This window comes from Protomyctophum bolini (assembly GCF_963924005.1).
Source record: "Protomyctophum bolini genome assembly, chromosome: 15".
NCBI lineage: Eukaryota > Metazoa > Chordata > Actinopteri > Myctophiformes > Myctophidae > Protomyctophum > Protomyctophum bolini.
This window is the reverse complement of record NC_137876.1, coordinates 5418423-5435971: the sequence shown is the minus strand read 5'-3', so window position 1 is coordinate 5435971 and position 17549 is coordinate 5418423. Positions and strand designations below refer to the sequence as shown.

General features: G+C 44.1%; 1 protein-coding gene and 1 long non-coding RNA gene across 2 annotated transcripts; one reads left to right on the top strand and one right to left on the bottom strand.

The window, feature by feature from the left end:
- Nucleotides 1-6668: 6668 nt before the first annotated feature.
- LOC308328959 (structural maintenance of chromosomes protein 3) lies at nt 6669-12810 on the bottom strand. Its single transcript, XM_080783098.1, has one exon. The coding sequence runs from the start codon at nt 11641-11643 to the stop codon at nt 8008-8010; it is 3636 nt and encodes a 1211-aa protein (XP_080639224.1). The 5' UTR covers nt 11644-12810; the 3' UTR covers nt 6669-8007.
- A 2273-nt stretch (nt 12811-15083) lies between these two features.
- On the top strand, nt 15084-17237 carry LOC308329272. Its single transcript, XR_013965369.1, has 4 exons — nt 15084-15121; nt 15411-15443; nt 15554-15601; nt 15846-17237. It is a non-coding gene; the product is annotated as an uncharacterized lncRNA (long non-coding RNA).
- The last annotated feature ends 312 nt before the right edge of the window (nt 17238-17549 follow it).

Here is a 17549-nt window from a genome sequence, read left to right as displayed (position 1 = left end):
TGTACAGTAGAATACACAGTGTAACAAACAAATCACTGGCTTCCTTCAAGACAGGCCTAAAAGTTCACCTGTCAGCAAGTCAAAGGGAGAGGAGGTGATCGCATCAGCCGCTTTGTGCGAATAATAATCCCCTTTCCGATTAACCTTCGGCCCCAACCTGTGAATACTGTATATTTCATGTTTAGAGGAAATGTATATGTTGCCTTAAATTATTATCGTTATATCACTTACTGTTACTGTGTTAACTTATTATTCATGTCATGTGTGAGTGGATAGGACCCGAATGGAAACAAGGCCGCAAGGTCTTTCTTCGGTGAAATCCTTTTTTGGACAAAAATGTGCATTGTGCTGTTTGCATTTATGTTGCCTAATAAAGTATTCAATCAATCAAAAGTCAATGTATCCATGTGTAGAGAGGCTACACATGTAACCACGTGGACATGGAATAAAAAATAAACATTGGATCCATATACAGTATAGGACGTTTTGGAACACCCCGTCCCCGTCCCCCCCATTTCTTGAAACGTAACTGTTTTGGACATACAGTACAAGGTTTCCACCTGACAATTTGACAGATCACACGACACAATTCCTCAGACATTGCAATAAGTAAACGTTGTCACATTGTGCCCACACATTGCGTCATCTCGTCATGGCACCAGGGAAGAGGAAGTGGCGTTTTAAGCGGCTGCGGAGCCGTCTGTTTGGTCGCCTGAGGAGGAAGGAGGCGGAGCCCGGAGCCGGAAAACAGAGCCAGTCCACCAGTGACATCAGCAGTGATGTCATGATGGCAGCGGGACAGGGGGCGTGTCCAGCGTACTACTCAGAAGAGGAGGAGCAGCAGCTGTGAGTGAGAGGGTAACCGTGGTAACCATGGTGCCATTTGCACTTGCATATCTGAGGGCAAGAGGGGGGGGGGGGGTCCAGACAGTGGCCTTGTTGCGAACGCAGTGATTGCGAACGCAGTGAGCACTTACTATGAGACCTAGCAGATCATGTCTGTCTGTCTGTGTGTCTGTCTGTCCCGCTTTTGTGCCCATATATGGAGCTATGGAGCTGAGTGATTACGTCACCATGACTCAGCCATAACCATATAAGGAGTCCCCAAAGCAGCTATACGTCCAAAACCCAAATATGTACGAGCTGCGTTCGCTTCCCGCATTTGCGCGTCTTACTGGTGGTTAGAGTGTCCGCCCTGAATCTGGGAGGTCGGGGGTTCGATCCCCCGGCCGGGTCATATACCAAAGACTGTGAAAATGGGACCCAATGCCTCACCGCTTAATTGGCACTCAGCATCAATAGGTTGGATTGGGGGTCAAATCAACTAATGATTCCCGCTCGCCGCTCCAAGAGCTGAGTCAAACAAATGTCAATGCGGTAATTAACGTGTGTGACTCAGATTACGACTTTGACTTTGAGGTGTGTCAGCGTACGTGTGTGCGTGCGCGCGCCTAGGTGAAGCCTACCGGTACTAATGAATTGTGTGCATGTGTGTGTCATTAATGAGTACCACAGACGAAAAACAGTCTAAGTCTAAATTTCTTTCTGACCCCTCCACGAAAAGGCCTCGTTGTTCTGAACCCTTATCATTTATACATTATGGATCAATAGTGTGGACTTAGACTGTTTTTCGTCTGTGGCGTTCAATGTGAGCCTCAATATGATCCTATTTGTGTTCCACTTCTATATGCCCCCTATTTCAAATTGAAATAATATGCTATACTCCACTATGCTATATATGCTGCTATGTTATACTATACTAGTTCCATTCAGCCAATCATGTTGTTCCAACAGGGATTCAGCAACGTTGAGTTCCCGGGCGCTGTCACATGACAGCATCTTCCAAACGGACCTATCACAGAGCTCCATTCAGTCAACCTCTCAGGAGAGCCTACATGGAGGGAGAGTACGCGCACTGCAGGTCAGTGCGTGACTGACTCCAAACAAAAGTATAAAGGCTCATACATAGTCTGTATTTTCGGTGGTGAGGTGACCACCGAACTACAACATGACGTCACTGAGGTGACCACCGAACTACAACATGACGTCACTGAGGTGACCACCGAACTACAACATGACATCACGAGCCGCGGTGAAGAGCAAACCACCGCCACCGCTCCAGCCCTTCTCTCTGTTTTTACTCACCACCGCTCAACGTTATTTTGCGGTGGTCAGCGGTGGTCGCGGTGGTCAGCTCACCACCGAAAATACAGACTATGAATAGGCCTTAACTCTGCTTCTTTTTTATTGGCTGCAGCTGAAACTACAGCAGCAGAACATGCGTTTGGGCTTGCCCCCCCTGCTGATCCCCCCCGCCAAGAGAATGGAAGAGTCCGGTGCCACCTCTGAGGACGATGGTTTGCCCCAAAGCCCCCCACACCTGTCTGAACAGGACATGGCACAGGAACTACCTTATAAGGTAGGGGCCGGGGTGCGGTTAACACAAATGACAGTAACAAATATGAACATAATGTGTTATAATTCTCCATTTCCTTCTCTGTAGTATCCAGACTGTCCAAGAAACCAGAGTCCTCTGAGCCTCAGTGAAGAAGAGGACCAGGTGTGTGCGTTGGTGTGTGCATGCTTGAATGCACATGCCGGTCGTGTGTGTGTGTGTGTGTGTGTGTGTGTGTGAGTGCCTGCATGCGCTCATGTCATGTGCATGCCTCTGTGTGTGCGTGTGCGTGTGCGTGTGTGTGTGTGCACGACTGCACGTGCATGCCTGTGCGTGTGTAACGCTGCCTCGGTGCTCGACCTTAATAGACAGCGCCTGAGTTCAGGCCATAAAAATAAATAGATAAAACTGACCAGAGACCTCAAATGTTCAGATTAAAAGTTAAAATTAATCAAAACTCAAACCCACTTGTAAGTCAGAAAAACACCAACTCTACTCCTGTCCCTATAAAGCAGGGGTATAAACCAACCAGGGGTTCGCGAGCTACCAGTATAGCTCGCACGAGCCATGGAAGTAGATCCTGGAGGAGTGAGCGGGTGTCAGACTGACAGTCCATCACTACCAATACACAGAACGTGGATTTAGAATAGCTCAGCAGTGATGGCCCCAGACATGTGTTGGGCCATCAACTGCAGTTTGCGTTTGACCGCTATCTCCGGTAACCCCCTTGTGCATAGCCTCGATACCCAGGCTTTACCTTGTGCATAATAGTCATGCATATCAGAACAGAACAGTATTAAAACCCACAGAGCTAAACAGCCTTTCACTCACACTATACCTACACAGGCAAGCAGTGACTATATACTCTACTCTGACTATGGAAGACCTGGCGGGAAAAAAATCATAATCATCAATAATCATTTCCACCAGGAATGGGCTCTATGCAGCCAACACTTCCGAGTTCAGTTGGGGCCACCAGACCGCTTCCGGTCGGCAGCCACTCATTCACTGTGAACTTACGGTCGGGAGTCGGGACTTTGTAGGAATACAGTTCAGTGCAACACTATGCTCACATTGAGAGATGCATGTTATGTTGGTTGGAAGTTCTTCACCTAATAACTGGCTTCTTCATGAAGAAATACACTCCTAAAATAGTTTCTTTAATGACAAAGATGAAGCTCTACCAACAAAACCGCTCTCAAAGGGCACCTACGGACGGCTGCAATTCGAAACTGGCCCCCGTAAAATCTAAATCCATTGAATATGTACTGTAATACTGCAAACTGTTAATAAATATTTCAATCAATCAAATCAAAAAGCCCTGTAGTACAAACAAACAATCATAGAAAAACATTAACTAAAATAAGCAGGCTAAAACTATAGCATAGTTCCATAAGCAAACTTAGTTATTAGGTGAAGTTGTTAGGCCAGCATGGGTTCTATGATATACTGGAAGGGTGCTTAGCTGGGGAGGAATGTGTAGAGAAAATCCTGATTGCCGACTACAATACAATACAGACATGCATCGTAAGGAAGCACCTGTGTGTTTAAGTCATTCAGTCAGTTCTGTGATCTGCACATAGTGTCAGTCAGCTAATTACCCAACCCACAAGAGTGTGTGATTCTACTCAAACTGTCATTGATCTCATTCTGACCTCAGACAAATCCAGAATCTCCAAGAAAGGGGTTATTAAGGTGAGACACTACAGGTGAAAAAAGTTAAATAATAGCTATCACAATTAAACTTCTCCAGTTGATTACTTATATTAAAACTAACTTTTGTATTACAAGTTTTCTGAAATTATATGTTTAAATATGCAAATTAGGCATTACATGTGCTAATTTGCATACATTTCGGGACGATAAATCTGAAGATCGGATAAAGCTAGGTTCAAAATTATCATTTCATTTTGTTGACACATTAGAGACAAAGAAAAGTACAGATGGGATTTTAGATATCTCTAATTATCACTCCACAAGTCAGAAAATAGTGTCAACAGGCATAATTTATAAACCCAATTTTCGGCATGTTTTAGGTATAAAATGTGATGTAAATCATATATCAACAAATCCCTCTGTACAGTTCTGCGGAATATAGTTATGAATAAGACTGGAACGTTTGGTGTATGTGAGTTCAACTGAAGTGGAGATTCTTTGTCCCAGGTATGAGGAAAACTCATTTTGAGAAAACGGCCTTTAAAGATTTGTATTGTAAAATTCCAAAACGTTTTATTTGAAGCCACTATTTTGAGACAAAATATCTCATCCTAACCTTGGCAACAACATATAATGGCATATCCATATATCATTGGAAAGTTGGACTTCGAGCTGACTGTGGTCTGATCCAAATATGGTCACTTCCTATGTCCAATCATGAAAATAGAGATGGTGGATTTTCACCCAGAAAAACGAGCTGTCATTGGCTAAAATAAACTATCAAAATAAACATCTAAATCTGTATTTTTTAATGTTTATTTTGCTTTAGTTTGCTCCTTGTTTAGGAAGCAAAATAAAATAAAAAAATCATGATTTCACCTGTAGTGTCTCGCCTTAAGCATGGCAATGGGTCTGGTCCACAAGATTCGATACACCACCAAGATACCCTTGTACCTCTAAATACTTCCTTAATGTTAACGAAGCTCCACACCCACAACACCAGAGGGAGTGCAACAAACCATGTACAACCCAGATTCGGCCTAAATTAGGGGACTAAATTATTTTCGCTCCTATGCCACCAAAATGTGGAACAGTCATTAAGACATGTTAATCCCTTGACTCCTTCAAAACCTCTCAAAGGGCACCTACGGACGGCTGCAATCCGAAACTGGCCCCGTAAAATCTGAATCCCCCCCACCTTTTTCCCCCCTCACTGTAGGCTGTTTCTTTTCCCTTTTTACCTCCTTTATGATGAATTCTTGTTCTGTTCTTTAGACTATAGTGTATATTTGTACGTCTCTAAATGTTTTGATGAATTGAACATGGTGGACCCTCTTGTAAATGTAAACAAGTGTAATGCTTAATTGGGTCGTCCATTCACAGTTAAGTCTTTGTATTGAGTTTGTGCTTGAAATGTAGGCTACTGTAATTCTGCAAACTTAATAAATATTTCAATCAATCAATCAAACTGACAAACAAATGGCTCACTCTACAGCAGGAAAGCTAGAGATACTGCCCCACTGGATGGCAGAGAACCCTTCAGTGATGGCATAGTTTTTCATAGTTTGCGACGTTGACATGATGACATGAGTTGGAAACGTCTTAAATCTCCTGTTAAAAACAAAACGAGTACTTCATTAATTTCTCCGGTGTTGCCATGTCCGCTTGTTATAAGCGTCTTGGGGCTTGGCTTCTTTTCATAGACCTGATTGCTTATTTCTCTCACACAATCTGGCGAAGCCTACCTCTGGCAGCATATGTCTATGAGCGTAACAACCCGTGTTGCCAGATTGTGCGAGAGAAATAAGCAATCAGGTCTATGAAAGAAGCTACTCCACAAATGAGCTACTATAATACTAAATAAGTTAATATTTATATACTAAGACTATATAGGACATCGGCAGCTACTTGAGAATAGCAGATATACAACATTCAGATGGGGGTCCGTGTGCACAAATACATGGGGGTCCTCTTGGCTTTATGACAATGTTTGAGCAGAATCACAGGTTTAAACAACATTATGGATAGGGAACAAGCCTATAACGAGCGGACATGGCAACACCGTAGAACACCCAAATCATATTATGGAATGCACGTTCAATCAATTATTCCAAAGCAAACGGCATAAACAATATTAGTTTGTCTCTTCTACAAAAATAAAACGTATACAAGTTAGCGTTCTCTTGTATCATACCATACTACATTACTACTTGTAATATATATACATGTTTACACATTTATATTAATATTTAGGCATTCATTATATAACTATCAGTATTTATTCTTAAACTATAGTCTCTGGATTTGTGCACATGCATTGAGCCTGTCAGAAAGTGTTGTTTTTTTTTTTTACAAATTTTAGTGGTGAATCATGGCTTACAATTGGGAATAAAATGGGCTCTTGGGCTTGAAAAGGTTGGTTCAAACTGCTATAAAGTAACTACAACACAACAAGGTGAGGTCAACCCAAATACCTCTGTTAAGTTTCCCTAAAGGTAATAGTGCAACAAATGAATTGTAAGACAATACAATGTGTTGACAAACTGTCAACTACACCGGTAAGTAGTAAGTACCCATGGAATCACCCTTTTAAATGTACTTTAGAAATGAAAGAGTATAGTGTAGTAAAAGTATTTTAATATACCAGTAAATCAAATGAAGTAGCAGTAACTATTATTTTAACTCACCACTATTATTAAACCACAATGTTTTACTACAATGTTTTTACAGGAAATACTTTCAATTCACTTGAGGATGGACTTAGAATTACACAACCACCGTGTACAATAGTGGGCCCACTTAAGAAAAACCAATAAAAAGCCGGCATAATATTATAAAAAAAGGAAAAAAAGAAACCCGTTGCAGGCCTGTTAGTGATGTTGTGCACTGGAGTGGAAACACCTCTTCACTGTTCACTCACGTGAGCCTCGTCTCCCAGGTTAGTTATATGTCTATGGTTTACCCCACGCAATGTGGAGAGCTGAAGTTGACAGGACGTTCTTTACACCGTTCCAGAAGACAGACGACTGGTCTTACCCACGTCCTACGATGCCAGAGGTGCACCCAGCTTTCCTGGTCGCATGGGTGCGCTATCTGGTTCTTATAGTAGCAGTCTTTGTATTCTCCCAACGACCGTTGTGTCCAAAAAAAGTCTCTCTTTTCCGGACGTTCACGGTGTAGAACACTAGTGTCTCCTCCCGCTAACCATTAGCCTAATCACAGAACTTGTCTGGAATTCAGTCTTGCAAATAATCAGATGAGCTTCAAAATCAACTCTTAAACACTTGACGGTAAAAAAAGAAAATGACGGTAATGTTTTACTGTTTTCTAGTTGCATAACAAGCATAAAAAGAACATACAAAAAAGCAGAAAATCGTTGACAGTAAAAACACTAGAGGGAAGAAATATTTAAAACAAGGTGAGCTGAGCTGCTCATTAAAAATCACCCTCCTCTTCAACAAACAAAACTGGATCAGATGACCGATTCTAAATCCTAAATGGATTAAAGCTTTGCCTTGCAAGCGCAAAGTGAACAATCAATTGTTGAGTGGAAAAAGAAAGACACATCCCCACTCCTGATTATAAACCCCCCCACCCAGCATTATTTGTGGTCTTTGTGGTCATTATATCCCCAATTCAAAACCCTATTATAATAGTGGGATTACAGAGCACATTTCAACTGGAACTGGAAACTGGAAAACATAACAGAATGTTGATATCCCTCAACAGGAGCTCTACAGATGAGGGAATGGTTTCAGTGTATGGAAATCAACATTTACATCAGTTCTATAGTAAGTTTACAATTCTATGGAACGACAGAGGGGGAGGAGAAGGAAGTAGGAACAACACTACACTAACACTACACGTCTTTTTAGATTTTTTTTTTTTTAACATTCCTGTCTCGATGATGAAAGATTTAGCGTCTTTGTGGTGAGGATGGGGAAAGGTCAGAGGTCTTAACCATGGGTGGCATCATCCTCCACGAAATCTTTGGCCTGATCAGCTGAGATCACATCGATGTGACTCACCTTGTTTCTGAACTTGACTCCATAGAACTTGTCGGCCGATTCCAACAGCTCAGGCCTAAAGGTGGTGGTGATAAACTGGGCGTTGCCTGCCAGTTCCACCATCATATCCGAGACAGCCTTCCTGTGCTGGGCGTCAAGGGCCTGGTCGATCTCGTCAAACAGGTAGAAGGGGGCGGGGTCACACTTCTGAATGGCGAAGATGAGAGTCAAGGCCACCAGAGACTTCTGACCGCCAGACAGCTGCTGCATCTCCCTCATCTCACCCTGCTGGCCTGTGAACGACACCCTGATGCCGACTCCAGTGAACTGGTCCACAGAGGGAACACTGCTCTGGGAGCCCTCGGCAGCACTTTCACCGTCCTCCTCCTTGCTTCCCTCTGCCTCCCCCTTCTTCATCACTAGTGTGGCTTTGCCCCCAGGAACCAGCTTCAGGAATACCTCGCTGAAGTTCTTAGACACCTGTTTGAAGGTGAGCTGGATGGCCTCGTACTTGCGCTGCTCAAGGACGTTCATCAGCTCCATGATGGAGGTGTGGCCGCGGTCCAGCTCCGCCTGACGCCTGATCAGCTTCTCCTTCTGCTCCGAGAAGTCCACGAACTGGTCCAGGGCCTTCTTGTTCACGTGGCTGTACTTCTTCAGCTCCGCGTTGCACTGCTCCAACTTCTGGAACAGCTGTTTAAGTGACATTTTCTGGTACTTTTCGAAGGCTTCCTGCGGCAGCGAGCCGAGCTCTCGGATCTTCTTCATGCACTCGTCCTTCTTCTTGAGCAGCATGCCCTGGCGGTTGGTCATCTTCTCCAGCTCCTTGGTGTCCTGGTTGATGACATCGTTGTGTTCCTTCTCCACGTGCTTCCAGCGGTCCATGCTCTTCACCAGCTCCTTAATCTCGCTCTCCGCCTTGTCCACCAGAACGTCCAGTTCTTCGGAGCGCGCCAACGTGTCTTTGACACGTTTGTTGATGCCGTCCAGCTCAGAGGTGGTGGCGGTGAGCACCGTGCCTCCCTCCGTCTCTCGCAGCTCATTCAACTCCAGCTCCACTTGGTCAAGGCGTTTCCGCAGGTTCTCATTGAGGTACGTTTCCACCCTGGTCATGATGCCTTCCAGCTTGATCCTCTCGTTCAGAAGCTGCCTGTTGTCCTGCTGCAGCTGGCGGATCTCGTCGTTCAGCTCGTCGACGTGCTTCTGGTCGTCCAGGCTGAGCTGAGACAGCAGCTCTGTGCCCAGCTCGGCCTTCAGAGACTCCCTGGTGGACTCCATGGCGTGCAGGCTGGCCTCCAGACTCTGCAGGCTGCGTTGCTTGGGCATGTAGGTCTTCTCAGACTGCTGCGTCTTCTCCTTGAGCATCTTCATCTCTGACAGGATGGCGTCTCTGGAGGCTTTGAACTTCCTCTGCTGCGTCTCCATCTGCTGCAGCTGGTTCATCTGCTGGTCAATCTCGTTGTTGATGCGTTCGATGTTTCTGCGAAGGTTCTCGTTCAGCTTGGCCTCCAGCTGGCCCAGCTCCTCCTGGGCCTTCCTCATGTCCTTCTGGAGCTCCAGGCGGGACTTCCTGGTGTCGTAGTAGCCTCCCGTCAGAGCTCCACGGCTGCTCACCTGGTCGCCCTCCAGAGTGATGCAGTCCATAGCGAAGGCTCTGGCGAGCTGCGTGGAAACCTCCATGCTGCGGCAGATCAGGGTCTTCCCAAACACGTGCTTGAAGGCCTTCTCAAACTGGGTACTGTAGCGCAGCTTGCTGATCATAGGAAGGGCATCGTTGGTCTCTGGGTAGGCCGTGTCCCGGACGTCCAGCTTGCTGAGGGGCAGGAAGGTGACCTCTCCAGGCAGCTTCATCTGGTTGAACTCACTGAGGATCTTGGTGCTCACCTCGTCTGTCTCTACGATGTGGTAGAACAGCCTAGTACCAGCAGTCACCTCCACACAGGTGTAAAAAGCAGGCTCGCACTCAAAGTTGTTCATGACGATGCCGTGGTATCCATTGACAACATGCTGGTTGATTGTGTTGCGGCGGAAATACTCCAGGACCTTGTTGATGCTGTCGATACCATTCAGAATACCCTTGCCAGTGGCAGCTCTGAGGAGCTGCTGTTTCTTCTCCAGGTCATCCCGTTTGGCCGTCAGGGCCTGCTGCTCCGCGTTCTCCTCGCGCCACAGGTGGTTTCTTTCACTTTGCAACTCATCTTTTTTGTTCTTCACTTCATAGTATTTCTTGTCGAGCTCCTCAACACGAGTCTTGACTTCATTGAGATCTTGATCGAGTCTATTGTACTGCTCCACCATCTTCTCCTTGTTGGTCTCTGTGTCTTCCAGATCTTTGTGGATGGTCTCGATCTGTCTCTTCTTGTCGTGGATGGCGTGATCCAGGGACTTCAGCTCCTTCTTGATCCACTGGTCTCTCAGCTCCTTGGAGGTGAACTGGCTGCCTCGACCCTGCTTGGCATACAGGTCTGTTCTCTCCTGCGTGGCCTGGGCCAGTCTGGCGATGCTCCGCTCCTCTCTGTCCTTCACCATGCTGAACCTGGGCTCTGTCTCCTGCAGCTCCGTCTGCTTCTCCTCAATCTTCTCCAACAGCTTTGCACGCTCCTTCAACAGGCGTTTCCTCTGTTCACTGTTGCCCGCCAGCTCGTCCTGCAGGTCTTTGGCCTTCAGCTCCAGCTTGGTCCTCTGCTTGATCTGCTCCTGGCGCTCGGACCCCAGCTGCTCCCTCTCCTCCTTCATGGCCGAGATCTTCGCCTTCATCTCGCGCACCACGCGCTCCGTCTCCTCCACTTTGTCCCTGGCATCCTGCTGAGCATCACGCAGCTGTCTGGATTTGTCTCCACAGCTCTCTCTCTTTGAGGACAACTGGTCCAGTTTGGCGCGGGCCTCGTTGAGCTCCATCTGGTAGATGGTGTACTCCAGGGCTCTCCTCATCTTGTCCCACTTCTGGTACTGAGCCAGCTCCTCCTTCTCGTCCGCCAGGGTGGTGAGGCGCTCCTCGATGTACTTGAGCAGCTCGTCGATTTTCTCTCGTTTACCCTCAGTCTCCTTCATGAGGGAAATGCTTTCCTCTTTGCGTTCGTCGTACACGCGGGTCCCCGCCACTTCTCTCAACAGTTTCAGACGCTGAGAATCAGGAGCCGTTGCCATTTGGTTGATCTTTCCCTGTTTGACAATGTAGTACGGGTTACTGCGAGAGAAGCCAGCACTTTCCAACAGGTTCATGACATCGTTCTTGGTCACCACCTTTTTGTCCAAGAAATACTGGTCCTTCTTGGCACCAATGACACGGCGGAGGGCCACCTCCTCTTTGTCAATCGGCAGCCTGTTGTCACAATTGTCAAACATGATCTCCACAAAAGCGGAAATGACACGAGGCCCAGTTCCCTCATGGAGCAAGGCCAGTCGCTGCTCCGGACGAAGGTGACTGAACTCGTCACTGAGCACAAACTGAATGGCGTAGAAAAAGTTGCTTTTTCCTGACCCATTTCGTCCAACAATGACATTGTGCTTTGGGCTAAACGGGTCTACAACAGTTTGGTCCCTGTAGCTTCGGAACCCCTGGATGATGACCTGTTTGATGTACATATTGCTGCTTAAATTGGGGACTTTTCCTTGTGTATATTGTAAATAATTGTGTATTTATTCACATAAAAATGAATAGATAACTGACCAGACACCTCAAATGTTCAGATTAAAAGTCCCTATAAAGACGGAACAACGGAACAATGCCTCTGTTAAGTTTCCCTAAAGGAAATAGGGCAACAAATTGTAATTGTAAGACAATAAAATGTGTTGACAAACTGTCAACCAAGTACCCTTGTAATCACCCTTTTAAATGTACTTTAGAAATGAAATAGGCTATAAGCCTGACAATATTAAACCTCAAGTATTTTAATATACCAGTAAATCAAATGAACTAGCAGTAACTATTATTTTAACTCACCACTATATTTATGGATTAAACCACAACTTTTTACTGTACCTAAATAAATGAAATGACAATACCCAATATTTTGAAGTAGGCCTACTTACTAAATGCAGGAAATACTTTCAATTCACTTATATTGAGAATGGACGTAGAATTACACAACCACCAATACACCGTGTACAATAGTGGGCCCACTTAAGAAATAAACAAATAAAAAGCCGGCATAATATTATCAAAACAAAAACAACCCCCCGGTGCAGGCCTGTTAGTGATGTTGTGCACTGGAGTGGAAACCCCTCTTCACTGTTCACTCACGCGATCCTCGTCTCCCAGGTTAGTTATATGTCTATGGTTCACCCCACGCAATGTGGAGAACTGAAGTTGACAGGACGTTCTTTACACCGTTCCAGAAGACGTCTAGACGACTGGTCTTACCCACGTCCTACGATGCCAGAGGTGCACCCAGCTTTCCTGGTCGCAGGGTGCGCTATCTGGTTCTTATAGTAGCAGTCTTTGTACTCTCCCAACGTTGTGTCCAAAAAAAAGTCTTTCTGTTCCGGACGTGGGAACGTTAGCGCCGCGGGAGCTAACCATTAGCCTCGCTAGCTTGAGACTATAATAACAGTAGGCGGCAACAGCCGGTCTGCCGCCGTAGGCTTACTTACTGCAGTAATAATAATCACAGAACATGTCTGAAATTCAGTCTTGCAAAATACTGTCCACACTCGATCAGATGAGCTTCAAAATCATCTCGTAAACACTTATAAAAGGGACGGTAATGTTTTACTAAAACTAGCCCACGGTGTCGTATCATCACACACCAACCTGCCTTCTGCAAACTCACAACAACGCACACACAGTATTCGTCCCTTGTCCCACCCCAAAAACCAATCACAAGCCCAGAAAAGTGATGGACCCTCCTATCGACCAATCAGAGCTATTAAAAAAGAAAAACATAGGAACATCATCTTAGGCTGATCTCTTAAGGTGGACTGATCTCTTAAGGTAGAATAGCTTCTAGCTGTTATGGACCTGTTGCATTATATCAACTTGACTGCATATTGCTATTGTTTGACTCAATGCATATTGCTATTGTTTGACACAATGTTGACTCAAGACAAATAATAACGCTGGGCCCCAGCGATCCTTATAAACAATAAACAATAAACGTGTTTGCCTTGACAAAAGCTAGTATTCCTACACAGACAAACATTTAACATTTAACAAAGGCAATACTTACAATTGTTTACAAACACTAACTCAAAATAAAACATAGTAAAATAAATAAAGACATTGAAGAAGCTTAGCAGGAGATGATTCCACTTGTTTACAAGTTCACAACCCACAACCCAGATTCGGCACAAACAAGGGACTAAATTATTTTCGCTCCTATGCCACGAAAATGTGGAGCGCCATACCAACAGTCATTAAGACATGTGAATCCCTTGACTCCTTCAAAACCTTCCCTTTATACCTCCTTTATGATGAATTCCTGTTCTGTTCTGTTCTTTGACTAGCTATATAGAAGTGTCTATTTAATGTCTCTAAATGTTTTGATGAATTGAACAAGGTGGACCCTCTTGTAAACAAGTGTAATGCTTTATTGGGTCGTCCACTCACAGTTAAGTCTTTGTATTGAGTTGTGCTTGAAATGTAGGCTACTGTAATTCTGCAAACTGTTAATAAATATTTCAATCAATCAATCAAAAGATTGATTGTGTGAAGGCTCGAGTCTTTAACGGGCCATTTTGTTTTCATCCTCTGTCCACAGTGGTCGTCACGTCCCTCCTCTCGTCCTCTCTCCCCTTCTTCCCCTTTCTTCACCCCTCACCACACAGAAACAGGTAACAACAACGTACTGCTAACGATGTGTGTGTGTGTGTGTGTGTGTGTGTGCGTGCGTGTGCGTGCGCGTGCGGGAAGCATGCTAACGTAACACGTGTCCCCACAGGGTGCATATTGTGATGTGTTGAGCAGGGAGTAGACTATGGTGGACTGGATACAGCAGAATAGATGTCAGTCCAGGTATTTCACACACAGACACAGATGAATGTCAGTATGTCACTAAACTGGTTTATTTGGCAGCCAACTAAAATAGAGCATTGATTCAGTTACCCAGCTAACATTTCCCCGCTAGCTACCGCCTCCCGCTGTCGCCTTCACAGCGTAGCACGCCCGGGCTGGCTTGGCCTTCCCCCCGCTGTCCGCGCGTCAAACGATCGCGATCAGTTACTTTTTAATGCGATCGTGAATTTACAGCGATTTACAGTCCCTCCTCACGCTGACGTAAGGCTTGCCTCCCCCGCCCGTCTCTCTCTCTCTCTCAGACAAGGATGTGCATTATATGTATAAAATACATAATTTTTTAACTATTGAATATAATTAAGTGGATTCTTCTTCTACTTCTTCTTCTTGTGGTTATATTTATTATTATTATTATTGTTGTTGTTATTACCTAGCCTCTGGAGCCGAGGCTTTACCCGGCATGCATTGCAGTGTTGTTGTTTTTGTTGAATCGACGTACGGGGGTGGAGGCAGTCGCAGAAGACAAGACTCTCCAACAAATGCTTATATTAGTTCTTACACAGTTTTTCTCCGGAGAAATTCAGTTGAAAGGTCAGTGTATTTTTATATCCGATATCTACCGTGTGTAGTGTAATTGCACGTGTTAAAATCGTTTCGATCTTTATCTGTGTTACTGTGTATGTTTCCCTCTAGCTAGCTAGCCTAGCTACCTGGGCAATCTATTGTTTGGACGAGGGGATAAGGTTAGCATTAGCAAACGTATAACTCATGCTATTTTAACAGGTAACTTCTTATTGTGTTGATAAGTCCTTAAACACAATTATTCGAATTAGATAAGATTTGATACGTTGCTTGTGTAGACTACATAAACAGCATTTAGCTGTAAATCACATTTTTTGTCATTCTTTGTTTTAGAACTTCTCCTATGGTACCACATCAATACAGCATGGGGTCTGTGTGTATGTGGGGTCTGCAAGGCTAAATCTTCGTCAAATGTCTGTCTTGCAAATGTAAAAAATATCACATAGTAGGCTAATGTTTAAAACAGACTTTTTTTGTTATTCTATTATAGGTGCAGATGCAGTGACCAAAATGAGCATTGCCATGCAGGTACGTTCTTCTGAGCCATTTCTTTTACTCTTCTCTCTGTTGTCTCCTCTAAAGGAACTTTGCTAGGCCACAATTGCAAATAAAGATTTGTCTAATTACAACACATTTTGATTTAATTTTTGTCATTTTGTTGTTTTATTCTAAGCCTGATTTTTACACTTGGTTGCATGCTGAATATAGCTGGTCTACAAGCTCGCAGCACATTGTGTGCTTGTAGATCTTCTGTTTTCATCAAATTGATTTTTATGTACATACAATGTTTACCATTTTGTTTTTACTGTGATTTCAGACACAGGACTTGGATCTGTTGGGCGTACAAACGGTAAGAACATTTCTACCACTGAATTAAGGTTGCATGCTACAAGCTCTCTTGCCTCAAGTTTGCTGTTACATTTGAAAGAAATTTGACTTGAATTTGATTTCATTTTACAGACAAGGTGACATGCTGTACAGAGCTGAGACATCGTTCTTTAATTTAAGGTAATTGTTCATTTTACCAAGGACAGAAAATTGGCACCCAACAATGTGTAACTGTGTACCATTGTTACCATCATAAGATTTTAAATGACTGAGGTGTATTATGATGAGTACTGTGGCACTCTGTGCCACACTATGAGCTTGTAGATCTGCTATTTTTCAACAGATAACAGCTTTTTAAAAGTGATGGTAGGTAGGCCTATGATTAAGGTGAAAATAATTTATTTAATTAATTCTGTGATTTCAGACGAACTTTCGCTGGAGGAAGACCTATCGACTTCAAATGCAACCTCTGCTGGAAAGGCTACCACCAGTCGGGTTTCCCTGACCCTCTACTATACGCAACATCCAGACCTCAAGGAACGCACCCAGCTTTCCGTGCTCGGACATACAGACATGGGGACATACATACATTGCTACGCTCAGAAACTCCTGACTCCACTCAGAAGAGAATTGGTGTTTTAAAGACTTAAGCACTTACACTTGAGAACTGATGTCTTCTAAATCCTCACAGATTTTAGTTAAAACATTTGCTGCAAAATAATATATATTTACAGATTTGTGCCACATTTTCACGATGTTTCAAAATTAGCAAATCTACAAACTCGTTTTCAACAGCTTACAGCTTTTTAAATAATGGTTAAAGTGGCTAAAACCAGGGGATCTTGGACTTCAGTGACAGGGACCTGGGGTCTGAGAGCCGGAGACGTTGGACAGGGTGCATTTTGGAACTTCTGCTGGCGGCCACCACCAGTCAGGCTTCATAAAGGAAGGAAACGGACAGGCACGGCAGGCAGCTCATCAAATGGTGGTCCGTGGCTCAAATGCTGAATAACTTTGGCATGAAAAGGGTTCAAACCCACCGCTATAGGGGTTTCATTGAATTTCTTGAATGTATGCTGCACGATTTCTTGCTCAAAAGGTGAATCTCGATTGTGTGTTCTGTTTATTGCTGTGTAACTGTTATTGCAACATTACTGGGCCTACATAACTAACTCCACACAGAATAGACTTGGTGTTTTATAGAAATTAAACTTGAACTGATTCCACAAAATGTCTTCTAAATCCTCGCAGATTTTAGTTAAAACGTTCACTGTGTTTGGGCCACATTTTAGTATTAGCAAATCTACAAGCTTGTGAGCTTGTAAATCTGCCAACAATCTAACAGCTTTTAAAATTATGGTTAAAGTGTTTGAATGGTATGACTGTTTTCTGAAAAGCCTAGATGTTTCTGTATCATTGGTGTTCAAACGATTTACTCCAATCTGAAAATATGTTGTTCCAGGGACCGCGCTACGAGCTTGTAGGTCTGCTATTTAGTTTTATCCTGAAAATGTGCAAATCTTTGAATATATATTGTTTCAGAGCAAACGTTTTTAAACTCATCTTTGCTTCTGGGTAGTCCCTGGAACAACATATTTTCAGATACTGTAGGTGTCTGCGGCCAATTTCATAATATTTCTGGGGTCCTTGACATAACATAATTTGAGAACCACTAATATAGAAACATAGGTTTTTCAGAAAACTGTGGAAATGTGGACACAATCTTATCCAACATGTTCTGGTGGTTTCAGGAAAGTTGGTGTTTTATAGATTTTAGAAGCCAGTGGTTCTCAGAGTGGTCTTAAAGTGCATTCTCAGCAAAATGACATAAAAATCAACCACTTGTATTCTAAACTTGGTTGTTTACATATTTTTTCTATGTGCCTAAATGATTTCATTGTAACCTTTTTTTTTCCTAATAAAGAAACAAAATTAAGTATACATTTGCTGCTTTATTATGTTTCTATAAATATGTGGGAGGGAGGTGAGCATGGGGGAGGATCGAGGATATATGGGGGGGGGGGGGGTGTCATAAGACAGCTCCACGCTGTCCTGCTGCTGCCGTCGTAGCTGACGTTCGAGTCGCGGCAGAGAAGCGGGGCGCCGGCTACACGCGCGTCGGCGCGCA

Bases quoted from the DNA above. Each gene is read 5' to 3' on its own strand.
- LOC308328959 (XM_080783098.1), bottom strand. From the start codon at position 11,643: ATGTACATCAAACAGGTCATCATCCAGGGGTTCCGAAGCTACAGGGAC.